This window comes from Betta splendens, chromosome 15 (genome assembly GCF_900634795.4).
Source record: "Betta splendens chromosome 15, fBetSpl5.4, whole genome shotgun sequence".
NCBI lineage: Eukaryota > Metazoa > Chordata > Actinopteri > Anabantiformes > Osphronemidae > Betta > Betta splendens.
In genome coordinates this window covers 19267176-19293996 of record NC_040895.2, presented here as the reverse complement: position 1 = coordinate 19293996, position 26821 = coordinate 19267176, and the positions used below count along the sequence as shown (strand labels likewise).

The 26821-nt window shown below is 40.9% G+C and overlaps 1 protein-coding gene across 1 annotated transcript; it reads right to left on the bottom strand.

Annotated features, from left to right (window-relative positions):
- Positions 1-48: 48 nt before the first annotated feature.
- Positions 49-26769, bottom strand: LOC114870400 (echinoderm microtubule-associated protein-like 4). Its single transcript, XM_055502349.1, is given in 28 exon segments — positions 49-309; positions 490-620; positions 1654-1705; positions 1707-1753; positions 2250-2337; positions 2584-2681; positions 2767-2855; positions 2936-3003; positions 3074-3133; positions 3135-3206; positions 3468-3533; positions 3536-3595; positions 12436-12584; positions 13106-13241; positions 13333-13467; positions 13596-13691; positions 14416-14526; positions 15506-15575; positions 15665-15814; positions 16842-16965; positions 17427-17462; positions 17626-17651; positions 18529-18669; positions 20745-20930; positions 23693-23813; positions 25633-25796; positions 25880-25922; positions 26628-26769. Coding segments are annotated over 28 exon segments (2670 nt in total). The 5' UTR covers positions 26653-26769; the 3' UTR covers positions 49-183.
- Positions 26770-26821: the final 52 nt, after the last annotated feature.

Here is a 26821-nt window from a genome sequence, read left to right as displayed (position 1 = left end):
GAGGGTGGGGGTGTGGTCTCTGAATGGGGCGGGGCAAGCTCAGATATGGGTGGGTCTACCTCTGTGGGAGGTGGGGTTTGTGGGGGAGGTTCCTGCGTCCCATTGGCTGGTGGCAGGGAGAAGACGGGCTCTGAGCGGCGCGTGGCAGCACTGCACAGCAGGCCATCACCGAGCGGTGACTTCTCAACCAAAACGCCACTGCATGATGCTGGTGTCCTTCCCACCAGTTGAGATCAGGTGGCTGTCGTTGTACAAAAAGCTGACATTGGTCACATGACTGCTGTGGGCGCTATATTTATGGCTGGGAGCCTGCACACACATTAAAGGTTAATGACCATTGGTCTGTGGACGATTGGACAGATGTGTGTAAACTACTGACTGAAAATCAAACAGACATGCTAAACCAACGTGTCCTAAATATGACTAATGATTCATTTTGGTATGAATATGAACATTTCAAAAGTCTGTGTGTGTGCGCGTGTGACACACCTTAGCAGTCGAGCAAGGGTAAGCAAACAGGTGGACTTTACAAAAGTCATCGGCCAGAGCGATCACCTTCTTGTTGTGAGATCTCATGAGAGCATTAATGTCGGTGCCATCTGAGCCCTCAGGCCAGACGCCTGCACAAAGAGAAGTTTAGGTTTAAATGAAGCCCTGACATCCAAAGGTCCTCTTCAGTTCACTGGACCTAGACTTTACATGTGATAAATGTTCTTTGCTCTCACACTATTGTATCTTCAGATTTCTTTATTATTATTAGTGGGAGAGCTGGAACAGCAACTTTAGGAGATTTGGGCTATTACTTTTCATGTTTTCAGCTTTTCAACTTTTAACGTTACTCAACTTTTTTTCATCGTTTTTTATAATGGTCGTCTATGGCAATCATCGTTCAACTTTTTTGTCAACTTCCCTCTTTTCATCAGCGTCTGTCATCGTCATACTTTGGCGTAGAAACGTCATTTCAACTTCCAAAGTGTCTATAATCTTTCAACTTTGTCAGTGTCAATCAGCGTTCTCGTATCTTCTTTACTTTTAACTTGTCAGCGTTTAAATATTGTGTTTTTTGTTACGTTTTCAGCTTTTCCATTAGTGTGTATTGCGTGAGCTAGAGTGTGTGATGTCACAGCTAGAGTGCGAGGAGGCGCTTTTTAAAACAGAACTTATGTCTTTAACTCGTCACTACAGCCACAATTTTCACTCTATCAGTATAATGATGTATTTCTAATGATGTGTCTGCCTAAGCCATGAGATCTACACTTTAGTTGCTATTGGCCTCAAATCGCAGAGTTCCTGAATTTCTCCCATTAACTCTAATCATGAATTTATGGCAGACATCTGGGGAGAAATTTTCATAAAATTTTCATTTTCATTTTCATTCATAAAATTAAAATATTTTTGTAACAACTATTATGGTTTTGCTGGAATAAGCCTATTTATCAAGGGTGATGGCGCCATCTTTTGTCATTGTTCTAATCTTAGTCAACTGTTTGACGTCAGCAGCTTAATCAGCGTTTGGCATCGTTGTGGCAGCAGACCAGCTCTCCCACGTAATTTCTTGAGAAATTACTTTTTCTAGTTAATTTTAGAAATTGTGTGCCAACACACACGATAGCCACAGAGAGACGTGTCTAAAATGACAGTCGGGGAACTAACCAAACACGTGGTATCCCAGTACACAGGTGTACGTCGCCCACTCAATATCTTTACACTCTGACCGGTTTTCGGATCAGTTTACATCCATTTGGAACATCCCCTGAAAATAGACAATGCATTATTACAATACTGCACCCTGTAGTGGATATACACAGACATCAAGGACATTTATCAGATGTCATGTCATTTATCAGATGCTATAATGCCTAACCAAAGTCAGGTCCAACAAATACAAAAATGACATTACAAGCAAGTAACAGATGTACAATTCCCCAACTCCCCAATTCTAGCCATAAACTTTCATGTCAGTCCCCAAAATATGTAATATTTGTCTCTTCCACACTCTGCTCATGTCCCTTCCAACATATTACACTAGAGGTGAATGACAATAGAAGACTGAGCCAGACATATTGCATCAACCCCCACCAGGGCAGTTAATACAGAATGAAAAAGAACTTAAAAAATTAAGTTGGGTAATTACAAATTGTTAAAGGATTTCAGCTAAGATATGAACAGAAACACAGGTCTGCAACTCTTAAAAAAATGATGGCTAAACAAGGATGAAACACAAGCAGCAGTCGTATCACAGTACTCACAGTACAGGATCTCATAGTCTCCAGAGTTGGACATGATAAATTTGTTGTCTGGTGACCAGTCCAGGTGTGTGATGTAGCTGGAATGTCCCTGTAAATCATCAGCAGCAGCTATGAACCGTCACAGGACCAACTGATTATATACATGTTACCCTAGAGTATTTTAACATGCCCTGTCCGAGATAATATTACTCCATAGAGGTGATTTCAGTTTACGTGTCAAGTGTCACACCCAGTAAAACAAAAAGCCATGTTTAATACAGACAAACTGCCACTTGTGTCAGGATAAGGAATCTGTTAATGATCCATCTTCAACACAGTACGAACCAGTACTCACTGAGCATTTCCCATATCGGCTGTACTTGCGTCCCTGGTCAGCGACAGTGTAGAGGTAAATGAAGTTATCATGAGACCCAACAGCCAGGAAATCACCATCTGTATCACAGAGAGAGAGGGGGGGATTCTGGGATATGTAGTTCACTCCTCCCACATGTCATCACGTTCTAAAGACGCCACCCACCTACAGAGAAACGCATTACTGACAGCTGCTCATTTCCGTCAGTGTGGATCCCCACAAGATCTTTGGTCTCTGCATCCAGAACATACCACCTGAGACCAGAAAACCAGTCAGATCCATGCATACATACATGTCAACATTTACAAACTATAATTTAGATCTGTACACTGACCTTCCAGAATGTGTTCCAATGGTCACCACAGCTCCGCTGGGATGAAACTCGGCACAGTGTCCATGTTCCTGTGGGACATGGACAGCTATCAATCAACGAAGCATAACTGTGCTCCTCTACCCAAGTGCCAGTTTTTACCTCCAGGGAATGGCTCCACTGCAGACTGTGATCCACAGAGTTCCAGAGACTTACAAGTCGGGTCTTGAGCACATGTCAGAAACACCGGTCTGGACGGGTGAGATGCCAAACCCCACAACTCGTCCGTGTGACCCTGAACAAATGGTAAATGTTTAAAACACAAGGGGGGCATTGTTCTTACTCTACCTGCTTCCTTAAAACAGAACAAGGACCTCTGTTCAGACCTCATCTTCAGCAACTCAGATCTACAGTAGATTATCACAAAGCCGCTATTCATTTATAGGCAGACAAGTCTCTAGTAAGTTCTTTGAGACTGTCAACAAAAAGTGAAAACTGAAGCTGCCTCAGTTGTATGTCTCAGATAAAGCATCCCCAAGGTGTAATGTGGTCTCACCTGGACCAGAGCCACAAAGCCATCGTTGAAGGTTCCTCTCAAAATATAGTTGCGAGATGTACCAACCAGAAAACTCTTCACCTTTCCCCTGAGACACAGTCCCGGATGGTTCCATACTGATCTGGAACCTGACAGAACAAAAGAAAGATGGAAAGATAAACCTCTCTTTGTCTCAGGTGAAGATCACGTGTGAGCCGTGTGAACTAACAGTGTGGATCATGTATATTTAGTGACAAAAGAATATTAAAAATATTTTCAGTGTCACAAAAATAACAATGATACATCCATTAGAACACACTAAAAAGACAAAGACAAAAACAGTAGCCCATTTTGAAAAAACTGTGGATCAACTCTAATCCTGTGAATTTCCCACAGGGGCAAACAACGTATCTCTGTCTCTATTCATCTCTATGTCTTTTTCTCTATTCATCCAAGTTACTTTGTCAAATGTTACACTGCTCAACAGTTCATCGCTAATAAGCAGAGACCTGTCGAGGCACAGCAAAATAGTCTCACCTTTTAAGACGTTACCCTCAAGATCCAAAAAAAAAATAACATGCTCTGGCATGTGGTTTCACACAGAAGACAAGCTTACAACAAAAAAGACAAGAACCTAAATCTGGTCCTTAAACTAAAAATTGAAGAATCTGGTTATGTTCTTTTTGATACATCTGAGACCATGACGTATTTTGGCTGTGGGAGAGAAGGACACCTCATCAGGGCCTGTCCTGAGAAATTCAATCATAACCCAAGGGAACAACATGAAGAGGAGGCAGCCAATCAGGCGAAGGGTGACCCAGAGGCAGAGGGACAGGAGAAGGGTGGTGGTGCTGCTGCTGCTGCTGAGTAGCAGACAGAGGATGGAAAAAAAGAGAGGGTGGATCAAAACACAGCAAGATGGTGGGCAAGGGGATGTGCTGGAAGCACAGGTTCAGGGGGGCTGACCAAGCAAATATCGCAGCAGTCCCAAGGCACAGGTTTTGGTGATAGAGGAAGTGGTAGTTGAGCCAGCAAACTGTGCTGACATAGAGTCAGTCAATGATTAGCAAAGCTGTAGGCTGTAAAAAGAAAATGTAAAATGAATGAAGGTCCCAGGAACAACAATGGGCTGTGAAGAAGATCAGAGGGAGGAGGCTGAGAAGAGTGAATGTGGCTGAGTCAGACCTCAGTGAGGATGAGGCTCTCCTCCTGGTACTGACACCTCAGACTACAACTCTCTACAATTCTACAGTCCCAAAAATAATTTAAAAAAAGAGTACAGTATGAGAACAAAATATATGATGCATGTGAAAGGTAAGAACTATTTTTCTGATAAAGAACTGTCTGTGATGTCTGTTCCCCCCATTTACCACTGCTCTTCATCAGGATGTAATTTACTGAGTAGGAGTATTATAGACTAAAGACTGTTTTTTTAACTAAGCCATGACCTTGTTAATGAGGATGATGGTGGTGTCTTTTACTCAGTCTTTGACCTTGGAGCTGTGTTTCTACTCTGCACTGTTTTTATGTCTCACCTCTATTCATGGTTCATCTTAAAATTGGAACGTTAAACCTGAATGGGGCTAGAGATTTTGAAAGAGGAATGGTTTTACATGAACATATGGTTACAATGGTTACAATGAGCAATATGGTTTTAGTGAGTGTTTAGAATGTTTACAGAGACTCCTGCTCATCAATAAAATTATTAAATCATTAAAACCAGATTTTATGAGTCTTAGACAGTGGTGGGATTGTATGAAAGTTAAGATGAAACAGCACACTCTCAATGTCACGAGGGACATTAGCAGATTAATGAAGGATCTAGAGATTTATATTGTGGAATTGCAAAACCTGGTGGAGTACACGGGAAATAGAGAACACCAATGAAGTCCTCAATCTAAAAAGAGTTCTAAATTGGGTTCCAGAACACAGGGTGTTGATCCAAGTTTTCGGGCTTTTGACCTAGTGGAGCACCCGTAACTGTGGAAAACACTGGAGAGGTTTGTTCTCAGCTCTGGCCTCAGTGATGTTGGGGGACCTCAATAATAATTCTGTTAATAACAGATTATACAGATAAGGTTCCAACATGCTCAAACAAAGGAGGTACTGCGGCCTGCGTGTAATATCTTCATCCTGATAGTAGTGAGTGAGAACAAAGAGATTTCAAATCTGAGTGCCAAAACCAGGCGCCAGGCTGGGGAACCATACCTGGCTCCCCTGCTGAGACATCCAACTACTGTTGATAAGAGCGACAACCGGAGGAGTAACTTTGATGTCAGCCATCCTGATTGGATCACACAATGGGACGGGCTTGACCAAAAACACTGTTATAAAAGCCGCAGTGACCAAGGACTCCTCCCTTTTTCTCTCTGACCTTGTCCCGTTTCCCTTGTTCTCTCCGACCTTGAGGGAACAAGGTCTCAAGGTCTCCGGTCACACACACACACACACACACACCTCCTATCTCAGGTAACGCGCATACACATACAGTACGTCTAGACGAACACACCATAAGATTAAGTGGTGATTTGCTGAGTTATTCAAGATAGTGTTGACACTGGAGCGTATAGAGTAAGCGTTCAGAATTTGATTGGTCTTTGTGATTATTTGTATATGGTTCTGCAGCACTGGTGAATTGAGTCGGCTATGGTACGGAGCTCATCCTTCAACCAACTTAAATACAATTGAGACTGTATTGGCTATTCCAAATTGGTTATTGGTCCCTGGCAACAGGGTGGTGCCCCGTAAACTAAGTAATTATTAATTCAATTAATAATTATTAAATCAATAATAGTTAAGTATTTTACTTACCAAACTATAGACATTTGTCATATAGTTATATATTTAAGCTAATAACCAAAATTTGTGAATCTAAATTATAAAAATAATTGGTATCCTCACTCAGGAGCTATAAATCCAATTATTATAATTTGTGCTCCTTGCATATCCCCAACATAATTGGTGCAAACCTGTGAGTTTAATCAAACTCAGCCCTTTCTGAGACTAGGTGGTGTTGCTAATTCACTTAGCACTACCACCACCCTCACATTGCTCCAACAGTGCTTTGATCAGGGTTTTGTACCAAGACATTGAGACTGTGCTGAAGATCAATGGTGGGCTGAGTGCTTCTTTTAAGAAAGAGGGGAGAAACATCAGACAGGGCTGCTCCCTCTCAGGGGTGCTTGTACGCCCTGTCTATCGAACCACTTACGCAAAAACTGTGTGGACAGTCTGAATTTCCATGTCTTCCACTGCTGAGGGGATTAGCTGACTGACGGTAAGCGTATCGCGTCACTTACGGTTACTGAGGGTTGCTTTCTATTATCTATTATCGCCTTATAGTTGGTAGCGACTGCTAACAGTCGGAAAACAACCTTGTAATACTCAAGCATATTTTATTTTCATTAAATGTCCTGCTAATCCTCACAGTTATCTAGTGTTTTCTCTGCTAGCATAGCAAACTAGCTTACTTTCCTGCTGTGGCTTCCCCCCTGTTCCTCTCCCTCTCTTCAGTGCACGTTGTGTCCTTATGTTTAGCTTATCCTCTGGCTCCTTTAGTGATGGTAATGGTATCTGTAATAAGTGTAGGCTAATTGCAGGTTTGGAGGCAAGGTTGTTAGACTTAGAGTCTTGGCTTCGCATCTTAGAAACAGACCAGTTAGCCAGGGCCCTTAAGTAGTATAAGTATAAGCGTAAGTACGCTAAGATCGTAATACACGCAGGAGCTAATGACGCCCAGATATTTCCTCTTACAGAACAAAGTAGCAGTAAGTTAATAAAGTGTGGCTATTAAATATCAGATCTCTCTCATCTAAATCCTTGTTATTAATAACTTGATAGTGACCATCACATAGATCTGTTCTGTCTCACTGAAACCTGGCTGCAGCAGGATGAATGTTAGTTTATATGAGTCAACTCCAACGAGTCCCATCAACTGTCATGTTCCTACAAGTACGGGTCGAGGTGGAGGCCAGAGCGGGGCGACATTGAGTCTTATCTTAAGCTCCTGTCTAAGGATAAGCGTAAGCTAAGATCGTAATACACACAGGAGCTAATGACGCCCGGTTACGCCAATGGGAAGTCACTAAAACTAACATTGAGTCGGTGTGTTCATTCGCCAAATCAATGTCGGACTCCGTAGTTTTCTCTGGACCCCTCCCCAATGTGACCAGCGATGACATGGTATAGCCGGCTGTCATCTCTCGCACCGCTGGTTGTCTAGGTGGTGGTCCTGCAAACGGTGTGGGCTTTGTGGCTAATTGGGAGCACTTTTTGGGGAAAACCTGGACTGATTAGAAGAGATGGCGTCCATCCCACGTTGAACGGAGCCTCTCTGCTTTCTAGTAACATGGCCATGTTGCTTAGTCTCCCCACTCCGTGACAACTCAGAGTGGAGCCCAGGACGCAGAGTCGCAGTCTTACATGCCTCTCTGCATGTTCTCTACAGCCGCCACCACACTCTTAGGTCTTGGTTATCGCATAGAGACTGGTCTGCTTCACGACCACCTAAACTATTCAAGTCACAAACAAATCAAAGAGAGTGACTTACCAGAATTTAATAAACATCAAAACAGTTCCTCTTACGGAACAAAGTAACAGTAAGCTAATAAAGTGTGGTTTATTAAATATCAGATCTCTCTCATCTAATCCTTTTTAATAAATGACTTGATAAGTGACGATCACATAGATCTGTTCTGTCTCCCTAACATATTCATCTTGCTGCAGCCAGGTTTCACTTTAAAGAGTCGACTCCAATGAGTCCATCAACTATCAGTTCCAAGAAGTACAGGTAGAGGTGGAGGAGTAGCAGCAATTTATAAATCAGAATTATTAATTACTCCTAAACCTAAACATAGTTATAACTCATTTGAGAGCCTCACTGAGCCTTTCTCACAGAGACTCTAAAACTCAGAAGCCAGTTGTGTTTTGTATTGTTTACCATCCTCCTGCTCCATTTCTCTGGACCCCTCCCAATGTGACCAGCGATGACATGTATAGCCGGCTGTCATCGCTCCACCGCTGGTTGTCTAGTGGTGTCCTGCAAACGATGTGGGCTTTGTGGCTAATTGGAGCACTTTTTGGGGAAAACCTGGGCTGATTAGAAGAGACGGCGTCCATCCCACGTTGAACGGAGCCTCTCTGCTCTCTAGTAACATGGCCATGTTGCTTGTCCCCCCACTGCTTGACAACTCAGAGTGGAGCCCAGGACGCAGAGTCGCAGTCTACACGCCTCGCATGTTCTCTACAGCCGCCACCCACTCTTAGTCTTAGTTATCACATAGAGACGGTGTCTGCTTCTCGACCACCTAAACTATACAAGTCACAAACAAATCAAAGAGGAGGGACTTACCAGAATTTAATAAACATCAAAACAGTTCCTCTTACGGAACAAAGTAATAGTAAGCTAATAAAGTGTGGTTTATTATATCAGATCTTCTCATCTAATCCTTTTTATAAATGACTTGATAAGTGACCATCACATGATCTGTTCTGTCTCTGAAACCTGGCTGCAGCAGGATGATATGTTACTTTAAATGAGTCGACTCCATGAGTAGTCACATCAACTATCATGTTCCAAGAAGTACAGGTAGAGGTGGAGGAGTAGCAGCAGTTTATAAATCAGATTTATTAATTACTCCTAAACCTAAACATAGTTAACTCATTTGAGAGCCTCACTCTGAGCCTTTCTCACCCAGACTCTAAAACTCAGAAACCAGTTGTGTTTTGTATTGTTTACCGTCCTCCTGCTCCATATTCAGAGTTCTTAACTGAATTCTCTGAATTCTTATCTGACTTAGTTCTTAGGCACAGATAAAGTCCATTGTAGTGGGAGACTTTAACATTCATGTACATGTTGACAGCAACTGTCTCAGTACTGCTTTTAACTCCTTAATAGACACTATTGGTTTTACACAGCAGGTAAATGAACCCACTCATCGTTTTAACCCACACCCTCAATCTTGTCCTGACATATGGGGTTGAAATTGATAATTTATAGTTCTTCCCCAAAACCCTCTGTTATCTGACCATTTCTTATTAACTTTTGAATTTAGCACAATTGACCCTACAATAGCTGGAAAGAAATGTTACTATAGCAGATGTTTATCTGACAACGCTGTTGCCAGATTCAAGCAGATGATTTCATCATCATCTTTGCCTCAATGTCTTGTAGATACACAGAGAACAGTCACCTTAATCCTTATGAACAGGTTGACTGTCTTGTAGATGATGCTGCAGCTTCTCTACGTACAATGTTAGACACAGTGGCTCCTCTGAGTTATACCACGGAGCTAACCTCCCCTGATTCACTGTCTTCTTCAGAGATCCGCAGCCTAAAGCAAAGGACTAAACAACTAGAAAGATAGTGGCGTTCCAACAAAAATGTAAACTGCATTGCATGGAAGGACAGTCTAATGAAAAATGAAAAGCACTTTGTGCTGCTAGAAAAACATATTATTCCTCCCTAATTGAGGAAAACAAAAACAACCCCAGGTTTCTTTTCAGCACTGTAGCCAGGCTGACAAAGAGTCATAGCTGTATTGAGTCTACAATCCCCTTAAATCTCAGCAGCAATGACTTTATGAACTACTTTACTAATAAAATTATCATTAGAAAAAACATTCAGCAGCGACTTCTTCCAAATGACAGAAAGCACTGTCTAGATCCATCAACTTTAAATTTATTAAATCCCCTGTCTTACCTAGACAGCTTCTTCCCCATAACTCATATGGAGTTAACCTCAATAATCAACTTTTCCAAGTCGTCCACTTGTCTTTTAGATCCAATCCCAACCAGATTACTCAAAGAAGTTCTGCCTTTAATCAGCTCATCCATATTAAATCAAATCAACCAATCTTTACATATAGGCTATGTACCACAGGCTTTTAAGGTGGCTGTGGTCAAACCTCTATTGAAAAAAACCAACCCTTGACAACTAGCAAACTTTAGGCCCATTTCAAATTGACCCTTTATTTCCAAGATTCTGGAAAAAATCGTGGCTAAACAATTATCTGACCACCTGAGTGGGAATAACCTGTACGAAGATTTTCAGTCAGGATTTAGAAAACATCATAGCACAGAAACAGCTCTGGTTAGAGTCACTAATGATCTTCTATTAGCTTCGGACAATGGTCTAGTTTCTGTCCTTGTCCTGTTAGATCTTAGTGCTGCATTTGATATAATTGATCATAACATTCTATTACAGACACTAGAACATAGAATCGGGATTAAAGGAACAGCATTGGGATGGTTTAGATCCTATTTGTTGAACAGATTCAATGATGAATTCTCCACATGCACAAGGATTAGCTATGGAGTACCACAGGGTTCTGTGCTGGGTCCAATTCTGTTTAGCCTATACATGTCTCCTCTAGGTGAGATTATTAGAAAGCATTCTATTAATTTTCTTTTTTACGCAGATGATACTCAGCTATATATGCCCTTGGAACCAAATGAAACAGATCAACTAGTCAAAATTCAGGGTTGTTTAAAAGACATCAAATCCTGTATGTCCCAAAACTTCCTTCAACTAAACTCAGATAAAGCAGAGATTCTTATTGTTGGGCCTAAAAATCTGAGAGAGACACTATTGAGTCAGATAGCCACCCTGGATGGCATAACATTAGCTTCAGATTCTACTGTGAGGAACCTTGGTGTCATCTTTGACCAGAATCTCTTTTACATCATACATTAAACAAATCTTCAGAACCGCCTACTTCCTACTTTTGAAATATAGTTAAAATCAGAAGCATCCTCTCTCAGAGCGATGCAGAGAAACTGATCCATGCATTTGTTACCTCTAGGCTGGACTACTGTACCTCCTTACTCATAGGATGTCCCAACAGCTCCTTAAAAAGCCTACAGCTTATTCAAAATGCTGCAGCCTGAGTTCTGACAGGACTTAGAAAGAGAGATCACATTTCTCCTACATCAGCTTCTCTGCACTGGCTGCCTGTAAAAAGTAGGATAGAATTTAAAATTCTCCTACTCCCCTACAAGGCACATAATGATAAAGCTCTTTCTTATCTTAAAGACCTCATAGTTCCTTATACTCCCAGCAGAACACTTCGTTCTCAGAGCAATGGGCTACTTGTGGCTCCTAGACTTTAAATGTAGAATGGTTGGCAGAGCTTTTAGCTTCCAAGCTCCGCTCCTGTGGACCCAGCTCCCCGTTTAGGTTCGAAGAGCTGACACACTCTCCACCTTTAAGATCAGGCTTAAACCCTTCCTTTTTGATAAAGCTTAAAGTTAAAGAAGCTGAAGGTCAATGGCAATGATTGTTAGTCACAGGAACCATCTCTTAGTTAAGCTGCTATGGACATAGACTGCTAGGGGACTTAATACACTCCGTTTCCTTCTCTCTCTTCTTTCCAATAACCTCCCATTATTGTTCCATGTTTAACTAACCTTGTCTCTTTCTCCCCAGTAGTTTGTGCTTTTCCCTCGCTCTCTCTCAACCCCCACTTTGTTCTCACCTACAGGTATCATCGGACTCAGAGCTGTGTGTCTGTGATGGGCAGTTGCGGATCCAACCATCCAGATTCAAAGCACACTTAAGTTCACACAGTGGCAACAGCATGGGCAATGAATAAAAACCCATATGACCTACAGCAAGACTCTGTGGCAATATATGTGAAAGTTTTAGTTTACACATTGTGCCAAATACAACTGTTTTAATGTCAGGACTCCAAAAGACTTTTTTGACCATTATTGACCCAAATGATAAAGGAGCATCAGCTCAGACTTGCTCCAAATTACACCCAGTTTTAAAATTCTTCTCTGTCCAACTCAGCCTTGTGGATCTGGACCTTACAAAATAAACCAACTGCTCGTCTCAATCTTTTTCTGTTTAAGGGGGCAATCTTTAATAGATTTCGGGACTGACCTACCTCTGATTCTTTTGTGTAAGAAAACACAAGACACTGAGTTAGTGAGGTACAACCGAGTCCAAGTTTTGTATCCAGGTGCCACTCTTTAGCAGGTACTTTACCTCAATGTCCCGCTCAGCCCTTAGCTCGTGGTCCCACAGAATGATTTTCCTGTCTTTGCCCCCTCCAGTCAGCAAAGTGCCACTTCTCATCTCACACATACAGAAAACACTGCCTTCATGACCTTTGACCTGTCGATTGATCTGAAATGCTGTACACAAAAACGAGTGTGAGGTTATAATACATTTTATGTTTGATCCTCTTCTGTCCTCAGGGACAAAACCAGAAATCTGCATTGCTACAGAACCAAATAGTCATCAGTTTCACTCTGCTACATTTTGGTGACTTGATCAACATAAACCCCATGAAGGCACATAAAGAAGAAATAATGCTTTTTCTGCAAACCCTTGTTTTAAAGATTTGAAATGTATCAGTCTTTGTGTAATGAATGAATATAACATACAAGGTTCACTTTTTGAATATGAATTTGTGAAATAAAACAACTTTTGATAGTATTTCAATTACCAGCACCTGTACAATCAGTGGCTATATCTCACAGAAATACATTTAATTCTTGGCAGCAATGCTCAATAAATTAGTTTAATAGTATATATATTCATGCTGTGACACAGTAGTATATGAAAAGTGAAAACTAACTCTTAAGGAACCTTGTTTGTGTTTTTCTAATTGACACATCCACATTGTGCATCATTTGTTCACTATCCTGCTCACCTCTAGGGCCCTTAGTGTTAGGGGTCTCTGTGGAGCTCCTGGTCCAGACCAGCAGGACTCCTCCAGAGTCTCCAGTCAATATGTCTCCAGTACTGAGGAAGGCCAAACACTGAATGAACTTTGGCTTCTCATATTTCTGAAATGCAGTGAGAAACAAACCCAAAGTTAAACAAGATTTAAAGATTAAAAAATTAATCCAAATTTTAAAAATACAAATGTAGTCATACTCCAAAGATTCCTTGTTTACGAGTCAGCGAGTTCCCTGACCAGGTCCAGAAAAAGATGTGGGACTTTCCACAGGTTACAATGGTGTTTGGATCGGTAGGGTGAAACTCCACAGCCAGGACCACATCATTAGTAGACTGTAAGTGCACCACAGATTAGTCAGAACCAGAATGACCTGGTTATGTGAACCAGCTATATGCGCTTGTTTCTTCAACTCTTAAAAGACAACCGCCTTTGTTGTGTGGAAAAAGGTAGAGGTGCTCACCTTGATTTCGGCTAGTTTTAACTTCTTCTGCCAATCCCACACAGTCAACATGTGATCATTACAGTCGTCAATTACACTCAGGTGCTGACCAGAGTCCTGACAGGGAGACAAAGACAGAAGGTGAGAAAGGTGATAAATTCACACACATGCCTGATGTGTACGTCGCCTTAAAGCTGAGAGTAATGTTTAACCTGCTAGATCAGTGCCCGACGGCTACAATGTACAGCTCAGTCTATTTGAACTCTCAACTGTGTAAACCAACAGAAGAAAAGCTCAGCGATGATAGTAGAAACCTCAGTCCATCTTTCTTTAACATGTTGTAAGACATTAATTAACTGAGTTCAGTGATCACGTCTACAAGCTCTAATGTGCTTTGCTTCTTCCAACAAATAGACATACCAACTGAATTAGTCGTCCACACAATAAGGTCACGAGTAAGACTACGCACAAACACTTGTAACCTACGAACTGTCAATGGTTAACAAAAACAAAAGAAGGAATGAAGACGCAGGTTGTACAATGCACATAAGACTCCAAAAGTTCTGTTATCCGCCGTGACTCTGATTATTAACACCTCTAGCACTGAGCTCTACACAGAAGATCACTACCAGTGTTGTACCACTACAACACTACCTCTCTGTAACTCAAAAAAACCCATCAAGGCAGCGTATTTGAAGCCGCTGTGAAAACCAGTGATAGTGGCTAATGACACAAACTGACTGGTGACATCAAACATGCTTTGGAGGACACAGAAAGATGCTCAGCGTGGACAAAAACACAACATGCCCAGAAATCTAGTATACACCTGGGAGATACTCACAGCTTTCGAGAAAGCCAGGCTGCCAACGCCTCGCTCAAAGGTGCCCAAACCAATGACCTGCAGAGTGGAAAGACTAACGCTGTCCCAGATCCGGACATGAGGTTGCAGAGCCTGGACACAAGGATCAATACGTTACCACTGGTCCCAGGTTTGGGCTGTGATACTTAGCCCTGAACATTTTAGGGACCATAACTTCTTATGGTCTCAGGTCGCATAATATGAAACGAGTAAATCATTTAACTGCACACCCATCTTCTGTTATTGTCCTTGTAAATAATAATGAACTAAAACATAGTCTGTATTTTTCCTATAACTCCCCCAATCAGCTCAATAGACAAAAAGAACAGGGCCTGTATTTACATCTCAGAGTCACACTGGATGGTTATTGTCCAGTAATGATGATTATTAGACAATTTAAATTTTCTTGTTTTTTTATGTTCATTTGTACATTCTTGCGTTTATTTTTTTATATATTCTTTTACATGTACAATTTTTTTAGGAGTTTAGAGTAATACAATTTCAGTACTTCAGTTCAGTAAGTAACTTCAGTTCAACAAAGCAGATTTACATTTTGACAGATTTTGATGTACTTGCTGCAGTGCGTTTAGAAGGTCTTAAGTAACCAGGTTATCTACTTGTTCCTCTAATTTCGCTTCTTTTAGAGATGTGCGACACAGATAACAATACAAACAGGTTTTCTTTTTGTGGAAAGGGGTGTGTTTGTCAACAGCAGGGAATCAAGCTGACTGACTGCAGAGAGCCTGTCTGAAATATGTAAACACAGTGAAAAGTAACTTATTTAAACAAACACATTTGTGTTGGCTTCAGTCTGAGTTTTGTACATTTTAATGAGACTGCTACAGTTGAAGCCTTTGCTCTGCACATAAACACTTGATTAGTAAAATGTTTACACGTGTACATAAGTAACAGAGCTTCTCAGGAAAATCTACCTGGGCCACCCTGTGTTCTCTAATCCCCTACTCTGGTTAGGGACGCCAGGGTACCTGTCTTACATAATCAACATCCAGGAGGAAGGCGTCTGTAACCTGGTTACTGGTAAATGCACACACTGTTACATTGACTTTCTAACCCGCCCGTCTTTGTCCACTCCTGCAATCTGCCCTGTAGCGATTCGTATCTTGTCAGGGTGGATGGCCAAACTGTCAAGAAACACAGAGATTTAATCACTTGGTCAACACACAAAGTCCATTAGAACAGCAGGTGAATCATGGCACGTCTGAGTTCTTACCACTTGACAGAGTCGGTATGTCCTAGGTAATGTCTCTGAGTCCGTTCCTCATAGTTGAAAAGGACCACAACAGAGGCAATGAAGTAAATAACCTCACCGGTTGGAAGGAGGTAGGCGTTTGCTCGGCAGTCTCTGCCATGGTAACCATACCTGAGTGAAGTCAAGGAAACCGCTCCAATAGACCAAATACAAAACTCCTGATTTACTGAGAATTTGAAGCCAGACACATTTAATCACACCTGGTCAAAGTCACTACATAGTATGATGACAGGAGGTCTACACTGACCTTACTGGAGGGCCCAGATTAGATCAGCGCAGGTTCCACCATGTATATCTTGTTAAAAGGTTTTTATTTTTCAATTACAGATTTACTAAGGATCTACTGGGACTTTGTTATGTGTCAGACTTTAAATAGACCAGATCAGAGGAGATCTACAAGTTGGACACTCAAAAGGGCTATTGATCCCCCAGAACTGACTGATGGACACTGGGGGAGAGAGGCACCCTATTAGTGGTTCCCACTAATAGGGTAAGTTGCACTGCGCTGAAAATTATTCAGGACTCTACGGAGCACATTGATGCAACAGTAGCAAGTCTGCGGCCTCATTATAGAGAGAGAAACTCATGAGTCTGACTCACAGCTGATACACAGGCATTGCTCAGGGGAAAAGTTATGTCTATCTTTATCTTATGTCTCCCATAGCCCTGTGGCTTTATGTCTTTTCTTTGCATCCTTCCACCTTATTTTGCTAAAGCCAACACTAAGAAAAAAAAAAGAATGCAGGGCAAAAAAATGAATGCAGATAATGAAACGTAATCTCTGTAGTATGTTCTGGGTCATTCTCAAACTACCAGTTTCAGCAGAGTTATTTGGCCTCAAACTGCCAGGTCTCATCTAAATTATTTCACACTATGTGTACAAAGCAGCTCTTTTTTCCTAAAATTACTGAAACGCACATACTGAAGCAAACATGGCGCCCTATAGTGAACCTAACCCATTGTCTGGTTCTAGTCCTGGTCCATTCACACATTTAAGGCAAACACATGAATGCGATATGAGAAGCAACACCACAGACTCTGAACTACAAGCCTTATGTTGCTTTCAGTTTCTCAGAATAGAAAACATTTCTTAGATGTGTGATGGAACACCGCCACTCATGGTCAGAGTGAAGGATACACCCATTCCAACTTGAGTCTTTCTGAGGGAAGTTCTGTTCTAACGTCCAAGTAGTTCTCTACGTTTGAAGGTATAAACATGGTAATTGGCCGTCCACGCATGAACATCTTGATGTGGTTCCCATCTAGACAAGACACATACACCATTCGTGTTAATGCACAGGTTTGCTTTGCTGTCTATGCTTCCTGAGGCCTCTGTCTTGGTTTGCTCACTGAGAACTAGATTTGGTGGGAAACAATCTCTATTGAATAACTCAAAATCAGACCTCAGCAACATTAATAATACATAAAGCATAGAGCAAAAAAAAAAAAAATCAAGGAGATGTAACAAATACAAGAAAAAGGTAAGGACGTGTGAGACAGTTAAAGCAGGTGAATCTGATTAGAATTTAATTACCTCCACCTGTGGTGGGTGGGACACAAACGAAAGAAATACCTGATCAAAGCAGTTGAGCAAGCGAGGCTTGAGATGTAATGCAGAGAGAGAAAAGTGATTGGTTCCAAGCATAAACAGTAAGAGCTAATCCAGCAGCAATAAGCTCATTGTTAGCCCAATAGTTGCTGCTAACAACTCATCAGGACTCACCTGCTTGGCTGTTTTTCTCTCGAGTTGATATTTTAGCTGTTTGAGACAAAGACATTGTCAACAGGAACACAAACAACGAGTAACAATCACAACACTCAAAAACAACTTAAATATTAATAAAACAAATACATCAAAAAAAATTTTAGTTGATGAAGACGACGATGAGGACAAATGTGGTGCTGTGGTGATGACAGGTTACCTTGACTCATGACTGGGTCTTTGTTTCTAAAAAAAAACAAAACATTGTTACCTTGGTACAACTGTACAACCTTTAATATTCATAAAAAGACAATAAATCCATCAAATTCTGTCATGGCAAAGCTTTTGTTCCTGGACAGGAGAACATGTGATGTAATGATCAGTTAATGTAATGGAAAAATTGTGCAACCCAGTGCTGGTTAGGTGCAATACTGAACATTCTTACACAAACAACTAATCTCTTCTGCCCTGTCGTACATTAAGTTTAAACATCTGATGTTCCATTTGACTAACTAATAGTTTATGATATATGTTTGTCTTTTACACCCGGACTTTGGCTCCTTCCTATCTGACTCCCCACCAGACCCACGGCTGTTAAACCGAATGCATCTTGTCTTCGAAGCTCGGTGTTCCTTCCTTTTGGATAACAAGACAATGATGCAGAAGTGAGAATGTAAACATTTACATAAGTGAGAATGTAAACATTCTCACTTACGGCGAGATAAAGTGGCACAAACAATTCCATTGGTGCAGAGAGACATTTCACAAAATTTCAAAAAGCAGAAGCAACTTGAGGATAGGGGGCTCTTTGCATCACACCTTCGTGGTGTGTGCACTGATCTCCCCAGCTGGTTTTTGGTTTGTTTATGTGCACAATCAACATCTGTGTTTTTGATTTGCTTTCCCCATTATTTTTATTTTTCTTTATTTTTATAATAAATCTCACAAAAGACAACTCTCTCATCTGCCTCTTTATGGGAAATTAAACACCACATTAATCAAGCAACTGCATTTGAGAATCAATGAGAATCCAGCAGCTGAACATGTGACATTAAGGATGACACTGCTGTGATGTTCAGTGACAGTGTTTAAAGTGTGTGCGTGTGTACATGTGCGCTTGTACCTTTCTGCGTTCTTCACCACTTTAGCCAGCAGCTTTGAGGTGGATGCAGCTTTCACCAGTTTGTTCCGGTTTTCCTCTGAGCCGTCCCAGTTGCTGCTCTGAGAACGCTCCATACCTGCCGACCGCTTCACACTCAGACCCCTGAACACATCACACATGGATTTATCATAATTACTAATAGCAGATGGAGCTCTCGCCTCCGAAATCAGTCTCATTCATTTTGTCTAGACCGTCTGTGTCATGTAGTCTGACAGTGGTGATAAAGAAGTAGCAGGAAGAGGAAGTCACTGTGTTTCATCTTGATTCGTGTTGGACAGAATACACTGGACAGTTAATACAATAAAACAATACAGTGGATACTTCTGGGAATTACTGTTTTTCTAATCTTTAGAAAAACGTCTGTACGTTTTTTGGCACCTAACTAGTCCTACTTTGCTTTGAGCTATAGATGCTGTTCAAATATCAAAATGTTCAGCTACTTCAGGAATAGTTCAGATGTATACAACTTTTTCATATTTCTTAGTTTTTGAAATATTAAGCTTTTTCCAACTTTTTTTCCCCCCATTAAAATGAATGGACAAATGCACAATGCCTTATGAGTAATGCACCCTAACACTGTATAAAAGGAGTTATCCTTGCAATGACTGATACATGATTTTGCATTACAAGCTTTTTTACATGCAAATGCATTATAGGTAGTCAATCGTGAATAATTGTGGCACCCCAACAGAAACTGGTGTGAGAACGAGTGACCCTTCCAATGGTTGACATTGAAGTTTTGATGTTTTTGCAAGTCCACCTTTGTAGGTGGCAACTTGTAATAATTGCATTTTCACATTGTTATGTGAGGATGTAGTGGTGTTTCATCTTATCAGTCTTATGTTTTTTTTCTTTATAATCTGTATTTAATATATAATATAATCTTTTTTAGTTAAATATATTCAGTTAAACTTTTTGTTCATCAACCACTTTCAGCTATTTGTTTTAATGTCTCAGTGTTTCTTGATGAATAAATTAAACATTGCAGCATTATATGCAAATTTTGAGCGCAATGCATTATGGAGGATGCACCCTAACAGAAACTGGTGTGAGAAGGAGTGACCCTGGCTTAGAGCAGCATTCTTACTGCAGTTACTGTGGCCCAGCAGTAAAGGGTTTGATTCTAGCCTTGGAGACCCTGGTTTGAGTCCTAATTAAAAGGCAACAGTTTAAATAAGTTATGTTTTGCATGAAAGTGTTAAGAATATATGCAAAACATCTTCAGATATATTCAGCTATGCATTCAATGTCAGCTGCTACTTTCTGCAATTCTTCAGGGATACATTCAGGATGGAAGCATTCACTGTGCATTTTCTTCTGGAAAGGCTTGTTCTAGTTTGCTGATGTGGTTCTGAAGATGAAAAAAAATTTTTAATCTGCTGAATCAATTGGAATTAGTAAAGTCAGACAACATTAAAACTGATATTTTCTCATGTTTAAGAATCAAAACTTGTTGATATCTTACTTTCATCACATTTAATTTATGTTCTACATGTATACTATGTCTGTCTCTACTGCAGTTGCTTGTTTGATTTACTGACCTTTCTAAACTGCTTCTCAGAAAATAAACTTAAACACAATGTGTGAAAGCAGGTTAGTGAGCTGAGAAAATCCAGGCACTGGTTTCAGGAAGCCTGGTGTTAATGGAACAGGGTGGGAAGCAGAGAGAGGATAAAAAGGAGAGAGTCAAAAGTGTTAATAAAATACAGCCAGAACAACCTGATGCTCCAGGAGATCTCAAGTGGCTGAAGAGTACTTGTGTTTACAAAGACCTCAGAGATACTCCTGGAGGTTCTGGTATTTCAGGAAGGTCCAAGTAAAGCAGAAGATCATCAAGAGAAGCTGTAAAATTCAGGTTAATAGTAAATGCCAAAGCATTCTACAGCCAAAGAGCAAAGAGCCCAAGGTTTCAGGATCCAGAAGAATGCATAAGCTGCTAAAACCTCAAACAGAATCCAGGAAAATGCACGGTCTCCAGTATGTCACTCATACCTGCTCCAGAGGAACCACAGTCTTACGCCCTTGCTACACCTAATTGGGTAGGTCAATGTTTAGTTAATCAGGAGCACCTGTATTTGCATGCCAGGGGAGTCAGGTAGGAGTGCAGCACAGGGAGCGGGATTGGTCACAAAGGTAGCAGGAACAGTCAAAAGTAAGCAACAAGTCACAAATGTAACCTTTTTGCAGTAACTTGGGTTTTGCTGCTGTCAAGAGACTGGGCTGGTTTCTGCTGATGGGTTGTGTGTGGACTTTGGGATGGGTGGGGAGATAAAGGAGATGGATCCTTTTGGTGAGGAGGCTCCTCGCGTTCCTGGATTTCCTCCATCTGTATGTTGCTGACCTCTTTTTTCCTCTCAGCTCCACTGTGGACGAAACCAGGTCCATGAAAAACCAAATATTACACCTGTTGATACTTTCTACAGGGATTCAACCTAGACGCATGGTTATGGCCTCTACTCTCCTTTCTACCGGACAGGTAAAGAATATGGCGTGTAGACCGAGGTAAAACAATTGGCAAATCATGAGAATTAGATTGGTTTTCAGACTTGGCTTTATTCTTATCTGACTTAGTTCTGGGAGATTTTAACATTCATGTAGATGTTGACATTAACCGTCTCAGCACTGCTTTTAACTCATTAATAGACACTATTGGTTTTATTCAGCAGGTAAATGAACCCACTCATGGTTTTAATCATACCCTTGATCTTGTCCTGACAAGTGGGATTGAAATTGAAAACTTAATAGTTCTTCCCCCAAACCCTTTTTTATCTGACTATTTTATATTAACTTAACTTTTGAATTTACCATAATTGACCTTGCAGCAGCTGGAAAGAACTTTTGCTATAGGAGATGTTTATCAGACAATGCTTTTGCCAGATTAAAGCAGATTATTCTATCATCTTTTGCCTCATTGACTTGTAGCTACACAGAGGATAACAGTCACCTTAATCCTTATGAACAGGTCGATTGTACGTAGAGAAACTGCAGCGTCATCTACAAGACAATGTTAGCTCCATGAAATAACTCAGATCCGCAGCCTAAAGCACAACACCTGACAACTAGAAAGGCAGTGGTGTTCCAACAAAATAAATAAATTTGTGCTGCTAGAAAAACATATTATTCCTCCTTAATCGAGGAAAACAAAAACAACCCCAGGTTTCTTTTCAGCACTATAGCCAGGCTGACCAAGAGTCATAGCTGTGTTGAGTCTACTATTCCCCTAAATCTCAGCAGCAATGACTTTATGAACTACTTTAATAATAAAATTATCACCATTAGAAAAGACATTCAGCAGCAAATTCCTCCAAATGACAGAAAGCACTGTCTAGATCCATCAACTTTAATACATTTACCAAGTCACAATCCCAACCAGATTACTTAAAGATGTTTTGCCTTCAACCAGCTCGTCCATATTAAATCAAATAAACCAATCTTTACATATAGGCTACGCACCACAGGCTTTTAAGGTGGCTGTGGTCAAACCTTTATTGAAAAAAAACTTATCTGAACCCTGGAGAACTAGCCAACATAGGCTCATTTCAAATTTACGCTTTATTTCTAAGATTCTTGAAAAAAAATCATGACTAAACTTTTATCTGACCACCTGAGTGGGAACAACCTGTACAAAGATTTTCAGTCAGGATTTAGAAAACATCATAGCACAGCTGTGGTTAGAGTCACTAATGATCTTCTCTTAGGACAAGGACAGAGACAAGACCATTGTCTTAAGCTGTTAGATTTTAGTGCTGCAGTTGATCACAATACTCTATTACAGAGACTAGAACAGCATCGAAATTAAAGGTACAGCACTGGGATGGTTTAAATCCTATTTGTTAAACAGATTCCAGTTTGCTCATGTTAATGACAAATCCTCCACAAGGATTAGCGATGGAGTACCGCAGGGTTCTGCGCCCTGTCCAATTCTGTTCAGTCTATACATGTCTCTTCTAGGTAGCATTAGGAAGCATTCTATTAGTTTTCATTGTTATGCAGATGATACTCAGCTATATATGTCTTTGGAACCAAATGAAACAGATCAACTAGTTAAAATTCAGAGTTGTTTAAAAGACATCAAATCCTGATCCATTGTTGGGCCTAAAAAGCTGAGAGAGACACTATTTAGTCAGATAGCCACCCTGGATGACATAAAATTAGCTTCAGATTGTACTGTGAGAAATCTTGGTGTCATTTTTGTCCAGGATCTCTCTTTTACGTCATTCATTAAACAAATCTCCAGAACAACCTACTTTACCTTAGAAATATAGCTAAAATCAGAAGCATCCTCTCTCAGAACGATGCAGAAAAAACTGATTCATGTATGTGTTACCTCTGGGCTGGATCTGTTGGGTTTAAGTGTAAGGTCTTACACCCTACCTTGTAAAGTACCTTGAGATAACTTTATGGTGACTTGGCGCTATATAGACAAAATTGAATTGAATAAATAAGTTCAATCAGCTGTGAAGGGAAATAAGTCAACAATTACAACACATAACACATAATTAAAGAAGTAATTTTCAAAACAGCAAGAAGTTCTACGAAAACTCCATTCCCAAGGCTCTGTAGGCTCCTAAAGTAGTTGTATAATTGTTCTGGCTGGAACAAGAAATCTAGGGTAGGCAACCGCTGAACTCTGAAAGATGGGGTCAGGGCAGATCAAGTCTTACCACGAGAGGGGAACATTGCAAAATTAATGACACGTAAATATGGCGATGAGTGCGTTTCATGTCTCTGAGTGGTTAAAAAAATGATGGGTTTAAACAACGATTAAAAGATCATGGGGTAAGACTAGACAAGTCTAACTTCCTACTCCATTCAAGCATGTCTAGGTCAATTGAAAGCTGACATGCATTTTCTTGTATATGTGCGAAATTATGTGCGTTGGTATTTAAAAAAATACATAAATAAACATGTCTGTTGTGTGGAAACTGGATCTGAATTTCTAGAGATTCTTCAAAAAAAAAAAAAAAAAACTTTAGTTTTTGTAAGTAAAGAGTCCCACCTCATTCAGCTGTTCAATCATCTGGACAGGTGTTAGGACCAGGCCTGAATATAACTAGCCATAGACAGCCCTAAACTATCCACGCTGACCCATGACTCCAAAAAAAAAAAAAAAAGATTTTTCTACCTCTTGGCGGCAGATGACACTGTCTCCCTCCTGGTGACTGAGGTGGAGTCTCTTTTTCGTCCAGAAGTTCCTCCATTAGCAATGCAGGACATTGAGTAGGCTTCACGAAGTGCAACACCACCTGCAGAGGGCAGAACACCCTGGCAGTCACAAACTAATCCAGACAAAACATGACAACATTTACAATTATTCATATAATCTGATTTGTTGTATTCAAATATTCAGTATTTGCACATATACATGCATATTTATGTATGCTGTAAATTTTTATTGTTGTTATGCAGAAGATACTCAGCTATATATGTCTATGGAACCAAATGAAAGAGATCAACATTTAAAGTTTTTTGAAAGTCATCAAATCCTGGATGTCCCAAAACTTTCATTAACTAATTTCAGATAAATATACAATAAAAATTCTTATCGTTGGGCCTAAAAATCACGGAGACACTATTGAGTCAGATAGTTACATTTGATGACGTAACAGTAGCATCAGATTCTGTGAGGAACCTTGGTGTCAACTTTGGCCAGGATCTCTCTTTCACATCATACATTCAACAAATCTCCAGAGCTGCTCACTTTCATCTTAGAAATATAGCTAAAATTAGAGGCATTCTCTCTCTGTGATGCAGAGGAACTGATTCATTCATTTGTTACCTCTAGGCTGGACTACTGTAACTCCTTACTCATAGGATGTCCTAACAGCTCCTTAAAAAGCCTCCAGCTAATTCAAAATGCTGCAACCAGAGTTCTCATGGGACTTAGAGAGGTCACATTTCTCCTACATTAGCGTCTCTGCACTAGCTGCCTGTAAAATGTAGAATAGAATTTAAAATTCTACTACAAAGCATTTAATGATAAAGCTCCTTCTTATTTTTAAGACCTCATAGTTACTTATACTCCCAGCAGAACAATTTGTTCTCAGAGCGCTGGGCTACTTGTGGTTCCTATAGTCTACTATAATGTAGAATGGGAGGCAGAGCTTTTAGCTACCAAGCTCCTCTCCTGTGGAATCAGCTCCCTGTTCAGGTTCAAGAAACTAACACACTCTCCACCTTTAAGACCAGGCTTAAAACCTTCCTTCTTAATGAAGGTTATAGTTAGAAATGGTTCAGGTTACTGGCAATGATTGTTAGTCACAGGAACCTTCTCTTAGTTAAGCTGCAATAGACATAGACTGCTGGGGGACTTAATTTATACACTGAGTGGCTATGGTTTCTTCAAACTCTTCTGTCCAATAACCTCCCATCATTGTTCCATGTTTAACTAACCTTGTCTCTTTATCTCCAGTAGTTGTGATTCTCTCCCGCTCTCTCTCTCCCCCACTTTGTCCTCACCTACAGGTATCATCGGACTCAGAGCTGTTTGTCCAGTCCCTGGCCTAACCATCCTGCCTGTGCTCTGTTGTTGCTGTGCATTTCTCCCTCTGTCTATCCCCTCACCCCAACCAGTCAAGGCAGATGGCCGCCCATATTCAGCCTGGTTCTGCTGGAGTTTTCCTCCTCATTATAGAGGGAGATTTTCCTCTCCACTGTTACTGTCAAACTGGAATTAAAGACTTGCTGTATGTGGAATTTGTTGGGTTTCGTTGTGTAAGTTCTTAAACCTGATTTGAGATAATCTTGTTATGATTTGGCACTATATAAATGAAATTGAACTGAAATCGAATATAATTGGTTTTAGTTCCAAATGCAACAGCCGAATCAGCTCAAAAAATTAGAAATGTTGAACTGTAAATCGTACATAGTACAGGCAATATAAACCAATCCCACAATGTAAACATTTGGCACATCTTGTTTGCATTTTACTAAATCCATCTGAACCAGTCAAACTAGTTCATTGATAGTTTGTAAACTCCCCAGCATTAGGAAAGTCTGGATCCGGGGAGCCACACGCAACCTACATCAGAGACAACAGAAAAAAAATTAAACACTGACTTGTACCTTTCCCTCCTTGCAGTTTTTTACTTGACAAGGCAGCAGAGTCTTCAGAAGCAGCAAGTCGACGAAGAACATCAGCAAGGGCAGCTTTCATCACAGTCAATTCATCCTCCTGCTGCTGGACACGGAGCTCCAGAGACGAGAGACGGTCGTTGACATCAGAAACGCTGGCACCAGACATACTGTCATCTACCAGGAGACGGAACCACCACCATGTCAACATGCTGTTCTACAGAGAAGATAGACCCACCTCAGATCTGCACCCTCCTCTACAGTGGAAAATGGATGAGACTCTAGTGAATCATATTCAAAAGGGTGTTAGTATGAGAAAGAAGAACAATTGGTTATTTAATAAGGTATGAAGCTATTAGGCAGCACCTTGGTAGTTTGGTGGCTCAGTTGGTAAAGCATTGGCTTGGAAAATGAAAGATCCCAAAAGCACTAGCTGTGTGGGCTGCTCGCCTTGGGATGGGTAAAAATGCAAAAATGCTTAGGGTTCATTTCCCCAATGTGGGATCAATAAAGTTCAATTATTATTATTGCTATGGTAAGATAGCAATAAGGTAGCAAGATTTTTCATTATAAAAGTGACAAAAAACGCGGGTTCTGCCTATGAGAACTACATCAACACAAATTACAACACAAAAAAAACAAGAACGCTTTACAATGGAGGATGCGTGGGTTAACGTTCTGATCAACTGCAATCGAAGAAACTGTTAAGTAGTCAAAGCAGATCTGACTGTTTCCGACAATAAGCTTGTTGCCTACTGGTCCCTGGTGGATCCAGGTCTTTACGTTTGGGAATCCAGGTCTTTGAAGAGTCTACCTAAGGAGGAGCGCTTGGTTTTGTGGTTCAGGACCCGCCAGAGGGGTGGTGCATATACGTGCATCAGTGACACGTGTAAAACCGCCAGTGGCGCGTGACTCTCCCGCCGTTCTGCCGCTGCTTGGACAGGTGACAGAAAGTCGTATGTACGCCAGTGGCGGCCGTGACTCACCTAAGCTGCCAGTGAAACCGTCCATTTTCAGGGAGCTGGGAGGGATCCGGGCCGGAGGCCTGCGGGAGGTTCAGCACACACTGCGGGCCTCCGTCCGGGTTTTTCCACAGTTGTGAGAGAGAGGAAAAGCCAGTCGAGCCCGGTCAATCCTTTTTTTCACTGCCCGCTGGGTCCGTTCGTCCGTCCGTCAAGCT